Consider the following 12,136-nt stretch of genomic DNA (forward strand, 5'->3'; position numbering starts at 1 on the left):
ACTTACCCTGGGAACACGTGTGTTGGGTGACTAAAGCTTTTCACTATTCTGCGTGTCTGCAAAAGCACCCTGAGTATGGATTTGGGGCTTGCAAATGAGTTTTAGCAAGTTAGCATGGGTGAATTCACAAATACGGAACCCATGAATAATACAGATCAACTGTATATGTGTGTGTAAAGAAAGATACCGGTGTTAGGTTGTCGGATTATGACATTTTCTGTTTGTTTCAGTGCTGTGAAAGAAGCCATTTGGGGATAAAGTTAAACTGTCAGTCTTGATCCCAGCAGTGGTGCTTAGATGGCGACTTGGGGGAAGTAAACCCGTCCCTCCCAGCGTTCCCTGCTGAAGAGTATGCAGTGTACTCCCTCGCCTGTTTATTGAATATATTTCCATGTCTTTGATTTTATTTCTGCTCATGCTGTACTAGCTGTGTATTTGCAAGTATTTGTCTGAAGAAAATGCTTTTATCAACTCTCTGTGAAGCTGTTTTGAAGTGTGATTCCTAGAATAGAAAGGAAACTGTTTTGTGGACTTTCTGTGTGATCGAATCCAACAGACTTGTAATCATGTGGTGTTTTGTTTCTTCTTGTCTATCTCTTTAACACATGCAGTCCCATTCCAGAGAAGTGCCCAGAGCCAGCGTTCCCCACAGATGGATCTTCAGCACCCGTGCTCCGCGCGGGCCAGCCTGCTGCAGGAGGTGTGCTGGCCCGCGAGGTAGAGCAGAGCCTTGAGGCTTGTAAACTCGTAGACGCTGGCCTCGCTGTTGCAGAAGATCCATCAGAGGCCAGTGCTGGGCGCCCAGCGGAATGGATGAGGACTGATTCACTTGGGAATGTTGATGCTCCAAGTATGAACACACGTTGAGTCCCAACTGTGTCCCTGAATAAGGACTGTAGCCTGGTGAAAGCTGTTCCATGAAAGAAGCTCACAGAGCAGGGACCTGAATGTCACTGAGTAGACCACAGGTTCAGACGAAGCTTGCATACTGTGTCGTAGTGCACTACAATAGCATACTTGAAGGGCAACTGACTCTGTTTTAATATTAGAAGGTATCAAAACAAATACTGTTGGAAGAGGGACTTAGAGAATTGGAGGGTCTACTCTGTGCCGGACATTTAATTTAAGACATATTCCTGTTTCACAGAGATATAAACAGGCTCAGTGCTGAAGTCCTTTCCCCTGGTTACACAGAAACAGTCTTGGATAGTCTTGGGTAGTGGCTAAGACTGATCAGGTTCTAGTACTGGCTCCGCCTCTTAGGCAGTTGTGATCTTGGCCGAGATCATTTCAGTTCTCTGTGGTCCTCTTTCCTTTTCTGTAAGGTGGATGTGAGTCTTAGGAGTACTAAGCAGAAAGTACTCAGAACAGGGCCCTTCTTCTGCTTAGCACTAAGTGAATGGTAGTCATGCCGCACTGGTCTCTGAAACTACCACTAAAAGCATTTTTATAGCATTATAAATTGGACAGAAACTTTACTCTTCCCTTTAGAAATTGTTTCTCTTTTGTGAACCCAAAGTACATCTCTTCCATGGAAATTGCTCATGGATAATATAAGTATTGAAAGGCACTGTGTTTTGTGGATACAAGTGGGAAAGCAAGCCAAGAATACATATCTGAGTATGTTAGAAGTGGCTGAGTTCCAGGTCTGCCTTTACCACAGAATTACGGTAAAGGCAGAGTCTGGCATTTCCAGGCAAGTGGAACAGATGCTCTTGATGTTCCTTTATCACAACTCAATATTGATCTAAATTTGTAGATGTAAAATAACAAATAATGAACTATGCAGAACTAGCTGTTTTGATATTTGAGAATGGTTTTATTTAAATCAGTGCTCTTTTAATAAGCTTTTGAAGCTTTTTTAATGAATGTATTTGTTTTATCTATAGTTTCTTTGGGAAAATTCTTGGGGACTGAATTCATTTTCTTTTTTTGTTCCTGTTCCTTCTAAGACTTGACTGTTGAGAATCCGTGGGATGATAAGTTGATTCTCAAACTTTTATCTGGGCTTTCCAAGCCAGTGAGATCCTATCCAAATACTTACGAATGGCAATGTAAACTTCCAGCCATCAAGCCCAAGACGGAGTTCCAACTGGGTAAGGACTGTGTGGGTAATAAAACTTTAAACTCTTGTTTTTGTCTGGGAAGTTGATGGTAACATTGTGTGATTCCCCTTCTGGCACCGCCCCTACCCCCACCCCCTTGTCCCCACTTCCAATAGTTTTATCTGCAGTGTGAAGTTGAGAGCATTTTGTTAAGCCATAACTGTAGGATTTTGATTGCTGTTGGGATTATAATTTACAGAGGGCAATTTGGCAATATCTATCAAAGAAAATGCATATACTTTTAGACATTCACTTTGAAAAATTCCCACAGATATGCTTGCATGCGTTCAGAATGACATGTGTGCATATAAAAACAACAGATTGGAAACAACACAGGTGTCTTTATGGACTGCTTAAATAAATTATGGGACAATTATATAGGAAAATATAGCTCACTCTGTACTGACAGGGCGTGATGACCAAAACATGCTGTTAATTGGAAGGGCAAACTAGTATTATATGCTGCTTTTCATTTCTTAAGAAGGGAAAAGATAGGGGTGCCTGGGTGGCTTAGTCAAGCTTCTGACTTCTGCTCAGGTCAGGATCTCACGGTTTGTGGGTTCGAGCCTCGCGTCGGGCTCTGTGCTGACATCTCAGAGCCTGGAGCCTGCTTCAGATTCTGTGTCTTTCTGCCCCTCCCATGCTCATACTCTGTCGCTGTATCTCAATAACAAATAAACGTTAAAAAAAATTTTTTTAAGCAGAAAGATAATATATTCATATTTGATTTTGTTTCCAGAGAACTTTTGAAACATACTCAAAACGAACAGAATTGGTTAACAGAGTGGATGTGAACGATGGGAGCAAGGCTTCTCACAATATACTTTACACACACACACAGATTTCCCTGTTGACATATCAGTGTGGTACATTTGTTCAGGTTGATGAGCCAATATAGTTTACATTTAGGGTTCATTCTTCGTGTTGTACAGTCAGTCTATGGGCTTTGACAGATGTGTAAGGACATGTATCCATCATTATTGTATCATAAGGAATAGTTTCACTGCCCCCCAAATACCTGTGCTCTGTGTATTCATCATCTCTTCCCTCCACTTGAAACCCTGGCCCACACTAATCTTTTAACTACTGTCTCCATAGTTTTCCTTTTCCAGAATGCGTATAGTTGTAATCATACAGTATGCAGGCTTTTTAGATTGGCTTCTTTCACTTAGCTATATGCATTTAAGCTTCCTTGGTCTTTGCATGACTTGACAGTTCTTTCTTTACAATCACTGAGTTTGTGTGAATGTGCCATAGTTTATTTATTTACCTATTGAAGGACATCTTGGTTGCTTCCAAGTTTTGGCAATTGTGAACAAAACTGCCATAAACACTCAGTTTTTGTGTGGACCTAAGTTTTCAGTTCATTGAGGTAAATACCGAGTTGTGATTGCTAGCACATGGTAGGAGTATGTTTACTTCTGTAAGAAACTGCCAACCTGCCTTCAAATGGAGTTCATACTAGTTTGTATTCTCACCAGCAGTGAATGAGAGTCCTGCTCTCCGTATCCTCACACCATTCAGTGGTGTCGGTGGTTTGGGTTTTGGCCATTCTAACAGGTGTGTATTGAAAGGCATTTCATCATTTTTCATTTGCAATTCCCTAATTACATAATGATGTTGTACATCTTCTCATATGTGTATTTGCCATGTGTATATCTTTTTTGGTGATGTGTATGTTCACATCTTTTGCTCATTCTTTAAAAATCAAGTTGTTCATTTTCTTATTGAGTTCCCCCCCCCTCCGCCCTGTTTTCTTAATAGAGTTTTAAGAGTTGTGTATTTTGGATAGCCATTATCAGATAACTGTTTTGCAAAGATATCCCCTCAGTCACTGACTTGTCTTTTCGTTCTAATAACCATGTCTTGTGCAGAACAGAAGTTTTTAAGTTTTGTCTAGTTTATCAATTTATTTCTTTCATGGATCATGCCTTTGGTGTTGTGTCTAAAAGGTCATCAACAAAATCAAGGTCATCTACCTATTCTCCTGTGTTATCTTCTAGGAATGTTAAACATAAACGTAGTGTTATGTTTTACATTTATGTGTATGATTCATTTTGAGTAAACATTTATGAAAGGTAGCAGTTCTATGTCTAGATTCAATTTTGCATGTTGATGTCCAGTTCCATCACCATTTATTGAACAGGCTATCCTTTCCTAACTGAATTGTCTTTGCTCTGTCAGTGATCAGTAGAGTACATTAGTTCAGCTGGGTTTCTGGGCTCTCTTCTGTTCCATTGATCTGTTTGTCTACACTACCCTGCTGATTACTCGCTTTTAGAGTAAGTCTTGATGTTGGGTAGTGTCAGTCCTCCAAATTGTTCTTCATGTTCACTGTCTGGGCCTTTTCCCTTTCCACATAAACTTTAGAATCAGTATGTCAGTAGCCACAAAATAACTTGCTGGGTTTTTCACTTGTATTGCCTTGAATCTCTAGATCAAGTTGGGAAGAAATGACATGTTGACAATCCTATCCATGTACGTGGAATATCTCAGTTTATTCACATCTTCTCTGATTTTTTTAAAGTCAAAATTTTATAGTTTTCCTTATATAGATCTTGTACGTATTTTGGTAGATTAATACCTAAGTTGTTTCATTTTGGAAGATGCTAAGGTATTGTGTTTTTTTAATTGCAAATTCACTTACTGATTTTTAGTACATAGGGAAGCAATTGACTTATATGTTAACCTTGTATCCTGCAACCTTGCCATAATTATGTGTTAGTTACAGGAGATTTTTTTCATTAATTCTTTGGGATTTTCCGGCTAGACAGTGCTGTCATCTGTGTACAAAAACTGTTTTATTCCTCTCCAATCTATATACCTTTTACTTCCTTTTCTTGTTTGACTGTATTAGCTAGGACTTCCGTTAAAGTGTTTAGTGGGAGTGGTAAGAGGAGAAATTCTTGTCTTGTTCCTGATCTTAATGGGCAAACATTTATCTATTTCTGCCATTAAGTATGATGTTAGCAGTAGAGTTTTTATAGATGATCTTTATTAAGATGTTTCCCACTATTCCTAGTTTGCAGAAAGCTGTTCATCATGAATGAGTGTTGGATTTTATCACTTTCTCTGTTTTTGTGATAGTGATTGCCCTAGAGTTTGCAATATACATTTAAAACTAACCCAAGCCCACCTTCAGTGAGCATATCACACCAGTTCACAGGTCTGGTGCCAGGTCCCTTATCAGAATATTACCAGTTCTTCCCTCCTGTCCCTTATGACAGTCCTGTCACTCATTTCACTTATCCTATGCAGTACTGACTGCATACATTGTAGCAATTATTATTTTGAACAGTTACCTGCTAGACCAACTAAGAATAAAAGAAATAAAAGATTTTCTTTTATCTTCATTTATTCCTTTTCCTACACTTTTCTGATCTGAATTTCTGACCTATTTCCCCTTCCTTCTCTCCAAGAAACTTCTTTTTAACATTTCTTGCAAGGCTTATTGGTGACAGATTCCCTTAATCATTGTGTGAACAAGTCTTTATTTCTTCACTTTTGAAAGGAAAATTTCACTAGATACAGAATTTTCAATTTGGTGGTTTATCTTTTAACACTTTCTCCACTCTCTTCTTGCTTGTGTGTTCTCCGAAGAGAAGTCCATGTAATTGTTACCCTGGCTGTTCTGTAGGTGGTTGTATCCCTCTGGCTTCTTTTGATATCTCCTCCTCGTCTGATTTTCTGCAGTTTGAATACAACGTGCTAGGTGTAGACATTTTAGTATTTTTCCTGCCTTGTGTTCTCTGAGATTCTTAGATCCCGGATTTAGTGTCTGTCCTTAATTTTGCGAATTCCTCAGCCATTATGACTCTAAATATTTTCTCTCTTGCTTTATCTTTTTCCTCTGCCTTCTAATACCCCTTTCACACATCTGTTACACCTACTGCAATTGTCCCACAATTCTTGAACTTTCTTTTCTTTTTTATTTTCTCTTTGCGTTTCAGGTTTGGAAGTCTCTATTGACATACCTGCAAGCTGACTGATTCTCTTCCTAACCATGAACACCCTATTGATGAGCCCATCAAAAAGTCTTTATTTCTGTTATAATGGGTTTTTTATTTCTTCCTTTTGATTCTTTCTCAGAGTTTCTCTTTGCTTGCATTTCCCATGTGTTCTTGCATATTATCTTTTTCATTACAGCTTAGCATATTAATTATAGTTTAAAACAAATTCCTGGTCTCACAATTTCAAAATCTTGGCTATATGTTTGTCTGGCTCTGATACTTGCTCTGTGTCTTCAAGCTGTGTTTTTGTCTTTTAGAATGCTTGTAACTTTTGTTAGCAGCCAGACCTGACATACTGGGTAAAAGTAACAGAGATGAAATAGGACTTCAGTGTAAGATTTATGCTTCTCTGTCTTGGTATTGGGCTGCCTTTACAGTTTGTTGCCACCATCAAGACTAAAATTCCCATTTTGTCCTTATTTCTGTCTCCTCTGCTGGCTTTGGGTTTCCCCTGAGACTTGTTCTTTTTTTTTTTTTTTAATCATTTATTTATTTTTTTGAGAGAGAGCGAGACAGAGCATGAGCAGGGGAGGGGCAGAGAGAGGGAGACAGAACTCAAAGCAGGCTCCAGGTTATGTGCTGTCAACACAGAGCCCGATGCGGGGCTTGAACTCATGAGCGGTGAGATCATGACCTGAGCTAAAGTTGGACACTTAACCGGCTGAGCCACCCAGGCGCCCGGAGACTTGTTCCTAAACGTGAGCTGAGACATCAGCGTGCTGTCACCCCCCCCGCTGCCGGCTCTAGTGGTGCTTTCTGCCCCCTCAAGCTGTCCTTCTCTGTATCTACCAGTCTGTCTCCCCAGATTGGGGCAGTGTCCTATGACCTCAGTTCTTTAGTGGATCTAAGAAGAGTTGTCGATTTTCACCTTTTTGTTTTCTATTGTGGGGGTGGAGTGATGACTTGTTAAAGTGCAACATTAGAAACTAGAAGTCTGCTTTTTTATCTTTGAGTTTGAACACGTAGATTTTTTTAGTTACTTTGAAAATCTATTGCAACTTTACCTTGGTAGTCTTTCTCCCCAAACCAGTAACCCCAGTGTTATTAAAAATAGCAAGACCAATCCAATTTGAGGGACATTCTACGATTTACCTGACCGGTACTCCTTGGAAGTGTCCTGGTCATCTAAAACAAAACGTTTGAAGCTGTTACAGCCTGTCAGAGGCTGAGGAGTCCTGGAACATTAAGGAAAAACCAGTGAAATCCAGCTAATTCGCGGGTCTAGTAACACACGTGTGGATTCTGTATTTGTGACAAAGGGACCATGCTTACCAAAAGTTAAAGGTAGAGGAAACTGGGGGCAGAGCAAACAGAAACTACTATCTTTCTAGCTTTTCCATAAATTGAAAACTATCTAAAATAAAATTTCTACATTAATAAAAAATGTTAATTATTCTATTAGAAATATTAGTACAATTACACTTTGCCCTTCGTGTCCCAGTGATTTCCAAAGGCATATGGTAGAACCTTGTTCAGCACTTTACAGGATCAGCAGTCCTGCCAAGTACACGGTGCAGGCATTGCCCCTTTAAGTCTGAGAACATTGGAGAGGAGAGGATGTCTGCCCATTTCTGCCGTAAAGTGGCAGGTGGGGGGCGGGGGGTGCCCAGCAGTGCTGCCTCTGGTCCCCCCACACACCATGTAAAAAGGGAGACTGGCTTGTGGCAGGCATGTAACTTTTGTTTAACACAAGGAAACCCTTTCCTGAGGGAGCTATAACTGTTTTTATGTATGAAGGCAAACAAGCACCAAGAAAATCCTACAAATACACAATTTACCAAAAATAATGCTTTGAACCATTTTTTTCCCCCTTTGACACATCTGCCTTCTAAGGTTCTTTGCTGGTCTACGTCGATCACCTTCTTGGAGAAGGGGCCTTTGCCCAAGTCTATGAAGTTACCCATGGAGATGTGAACGATACCAAAAATAAACAGAAGTTTGTTTTAAAGGTAAATAATTAAGGCAGTTTCTGTGTGTGGTGTACAAATGAATTGTAGAACCTGAGTTTGTCAGCCCCCTCTTTCTCTTTTGAGGCAACAATGACTTTATTTGGGTCTATAGTCCACAACTAAGAAACACAAACTGTCCAACAAGGATTCGGGATGACCTTATAGACCCCACACTTAAGCGGCAGTCCATAGCTTGTCATCACCTTCTACCTCTCATCGTTTGTTGGGGAGCATGTTGTCTTCTGGCTGTCACTTTCCAGAATGTGAGACTGGATGTGGATGTCACATGCCTGACTTGCAGGTCCAGAAGCCTGCCAACCCCTGGGAATTCTACATCGGGACCCAGCTGATGGAGCGACTAAAGCCAAGCATGCGGCACCTGTTCATCAAATTCTACTCTGCCCACTTATTCCAGAATGGCAGCGTGTTGGTGGGCGATCTCTTCAGCTATGGGACGTTGCTGGTGAGTGTATCCGTCAGTTTGATGTGAACCTGAACTGGAAGTACATCTTTGGCCCGTGCCCTGCTCGTACCTTTTGCAGTTGGAGTGATCGGTGGGGGCCAAGCTCTTGACTTGACATTGCATTAATCTCATTAATCCTGTGCAACCAATTGAGGATTCCACTCTCTGTTGCTTCTAGAATGCAATCAACCTCTATAAAAGTACCCCTGAAAAGGTGATGCCTCAAGCTCTAGTCCTCTCTTTTGCGATCAGAATGCTCGACATGGTTGAACAAGTGCACAGCTGTGAAATTATTCATGGAGACATTAAGCCAGACAATTTCATACTCGGAAACAGGCAAGCGCGGCACTTTTAGTGCAGTTCTTACTGCTTCCCCAGCAGCCTTCTGTTCTTTGTGCTCATGCCGCGTGACCCCTGTTTGTGTTTAACATAGGTTTTTGGAACAGGATGGTGACGCTGGTGATGTATCTGCAGGCTTGGCATTGATTGACCTGGGTCAGAGTATAGATATGAAGCTTTTTCCTAAAGGAACTGTGTTTACAGGAAGGTGTGAAACGTCTGGTTTTCAGTGTATTGAGATGCTCAGTAACAAGCCATGGAACTACCAGGTACGGAACTCCCTTGAGACAGTGGGAATGGTTTCCTCTGTCATCCTTACTGTATTTTACAAATGAACTTGCGGACCGAGTTAGTCTGGGCTGGTCTGTCCTCCCCTGTGCTGGGAGTTAAGACCATGCCCAAGTGTTGTTTTCAGTCGCAGATGTATCCCATGGCGAGGGTCTTCGGAGGACAGGCAGACACCAGCCACCAGAGCCACAGAGGAGGGCGGAGGCAGTGGGGGGCGGGGAGAGGGGAGGGCCCGTGTGGAAGATGGCTGGAGCGCTGCGTTTGTCCCGGGGCAGAACACGCACGTGGAAGCCGAGGGAGAACGGCTTTCCCCGAAGTGGGGCCTCAAGAGGCTGTGGCCGGGAAGCCTCTGGTGAGGCCCAGACGGGCATTACTGAGCAGGGCATATCGGTGGGGCCTTGAACAGGCAGCTTCCAAAATTATTTAACAGTAGAATCCTTGGTCATTAACTTGCTGCCCAAGTTAGAGACATCTTCAGGCACTCCTGTGCGCATCACCGTGACGACACGGATGCCCCACGTTTCCTCTGTAGATTGATTACTTCGGAGTCGCAGCAACAGTGCACTGCATGCTTTTTGGCACTTACATGAAAGTGAGAAACGAAGGAGGAGTTTGGAAGCCTGAAGGTCTTTTCAGGAGGTGAGTGTTCGCACGGGTGCTGCAGTGTAAAGGAGCATGACCGGTGGGATGTGGGGTTCCCGCGGGTAGAAAGCGGATCTCTGCCCTGCATGGGAAGGCCCTGCCTTGGGGGGCGCGGGGAGGCAGCACAGTCCTGGACCCTGGGCCCAGTGAGTGAGGCACGAAGCCTCACTCCTGCTGCTCCCAGACCCCGGACAGTGAGGCCGCCGCCGCCCTCCCGGAACAGCGAAAGCTCCTGGCCACACGGTCGGCATCCTGTACACACTCAGACGTTCCTCTTTGCCCTTCAGAGAGACCACCCGGCATCACTGAGCTTTTGCTGGTCTTCTTGCCTTTGTAAATGGGAATAATGCTGAGTGTACTTTCCTAAAATGGCTCTTGTTTTTTCTTTTAGTGTTTATTTTTGAGAGAGAGAGTGTGAGCAAGGGAGGGGCAGAGAGAGAGAGAGGGAGACACAGAATCAAGAGCAGGCTCCAGGCTCTGACCTCAAGCACATGAACCGCGAGATCATGTCCTGAGCCAAAGTCAGACGCTAAACCAACCGAGCCACCCAGGCGCCCTCCTAAGATGTTTCTTATAAGAAGCAAAGGCAATCATATATGTGAAAGTGCTCTGTAAATTCTGAAGTCCTCTGATGAGCTATCACAGGATAGGCTTTTAGGCCCCATCCCTGTGTGACTTCAGTTTTGTAAGACCGTTTTCCCACCTATAAAAGCATAGTGAAAATTAATGACTAGAGCTCTTCCTATCAACCCGGGTGGCTCTCTTAATACAGGGTCACGTGACTATCACATCGTTCGAGGATTTGGTACATGCATGTTCACTATATCAGCTAAACTTTTCTTGAATTTAAAAAAAAATATTTTTTAATGTTTCATTTATTTTTGAGAGAAAGAGAGAGAGAGAGACAGTGTGAGTAGGGGAGGGTCAGAGAGAGAGGGAGACACAGAATCCGAAGCTGGCTCCAGGCTCTGAGCTAGCTGTCAGCACAAAGCCCAACGCAGGGCTCAAACCCACAAACCATGAGATCGTGACCTGAGCCGAAGTCAGATGCTTAACCAACTGAGCCACCCAGGTGCCCCTTCTTAACTTTTTTTGAGGTATAAAAACATATGCAGAAAAGTACATTTGCCTTTAGCGTGCAGAAAGTGTAATGGAGTTTTACATGTTTATATCTTGAAGAAATTTAGGCTGGGACTCCCCCAGCCCTCCCACCCACACCCACACACCTGACCAAAAATATAAAAGCAGTTGGCAGTAATTTTACAAAATGTAGTGTCAGTTTATAAATAAGATCAGATTCAGGCCCTGAAGGAAAACAGTTCTGATTTATTCTGCATAATGAGTCATCAAATTTAGTAAATGATCTATTCCTTCTCTTGCTCATAATCAAAGGACCGGAGGGTTATCCAGAAGGCTTCCATCTCTGACCAACAGTGGAGAGAAAAATCTTAACCCTCAGCAGGCCTGATAGTAATGGGCTCAATATTCTGTCTGAAACTCAAATCTAGTTGTATTCTGCTTTTTTCCCGGGGCCTTATCTCCATGCTGTGGGGTTTTCACAGTTTTGTTTTTTTTAATGATTCCAGAAGTTGGAACTCTGATTCTGAACTCTGTTCTGGGCAACCCAGCCTGTCTCCTGGTCCCGGCACGTACACAGTGAGGCCCGTCAGAACCGTGCGGCCAGACTAGCAGATTCTGGCCGTAAGGTATATAATGCTAGTCAAAAGCAGACCAATTTTCTTAAATAAATAGATAAATAAAAGAGAAAGTTCTTCCTCTGAAGAGCTATTATTTCTAAACTACTTAAGTCATTTTTTTGGAGTAAGGTGTGTACAGACATTTAATTAGATCTCTAATTTCTCTTATTTGTAATAGATTCCAATTCTTGATGCATTATGATGTCTTTAGATGAAGTTCTATCCAGCTGTCCGAGCACGCGGGAGCCAGAGGCAGGAGGGAGGCCGCCCCGTGTGTGGACACTGTGTTTTATCTCGTATTCATGCGTTGTCTCTGCAGGCTTCCCCATCTGGACACATGGAGTGAGTTTTTTCACATTATGTTGAATATACCAGATTGTCATCATCTTCCATCTTTGGATTTGTTGAGGCAAAAGCTGAAGAAAATATTTCAACAACACTATACAAATAAGATTAAGACCCTACGTAACAGGCTGATTGTACTGCTCCTAGAATATAAGCGTTCTCGAAAATAATATACGGACGTTCTCTAAAAATCACCTTGTAAATGCTGGCCCGCTCACTTTGACCCTTGATGTTTTCCACGCTTATTGTTTGTGTAAATGTTTCTTAAAAATAAAGTCCACAGCGTATACCCATGTGA

At 42.3% G+C, this 12,136-nt stretch overlaps 1 protein-coding gene across 1 annotated transcript in view; it reads left to right on the forward strand.

The window, feature by feature from the left end:
* BUB1 (BUB1 mitotic checkpoint serine/threonine kinase) overlaps nucleotides 1-12,136 on the forward strand; it is a 44,544-nt gene extending 32,408 nt beyond the window's left edge. The window contains exons 18-25 of the mRNA XM_029936306.1: nucleotides 612-850; nucleotides 1,953-2,096; nucleotides 7,949-8,064; nucleotides 8,366-8,527; nucleotides 8,706-8,863; nucleotides 8,961-9,135; nucleotides 9,687-9,793; nucleotides 11,813-12,136. Of these exons, the coding sequence (XP_029792166.1) occupies nucleotides 612-850; nucleotides 1,953-2,096; nucleotides 7,949-8,064; nucleotides 8,366-8,527; nucleotides 8,706-8,863; nucleotides 8,961-9,135; nucleotides 9,687-9,793; nucleotides 11,813-12,008 (1,297 nt within the window). The 3' untranslated portion in view covers nucleotides 12,009-12,136. The remainder of the gene's footprint in view (nucleotides 1-611; nucleotides 851-1,952; nucleotides 2,097-7,948; nucleotides 8,065-8,365; nucleotides 8,528-8,705; nucleotides 8,864-8,960; nucleotides 9,136-9,686; nucleotides 9,794-11,812) is intronic.

Source organism: Suricata suricatta, chromosome 4 (genome assembly GCF_006229205.1).
Source record: "Suricata suricatta isolate VVHF042 chromosome 4, meerkat_22Aug2017_6uvM2_HiC, whole genome shotgun sequence".
Taxonomy (NCBI): Eukaryota; Metazoa; Chordata; class Mammalia; order Carnivora; family Herpestidae; genus Suricata; species Suricata suricatta.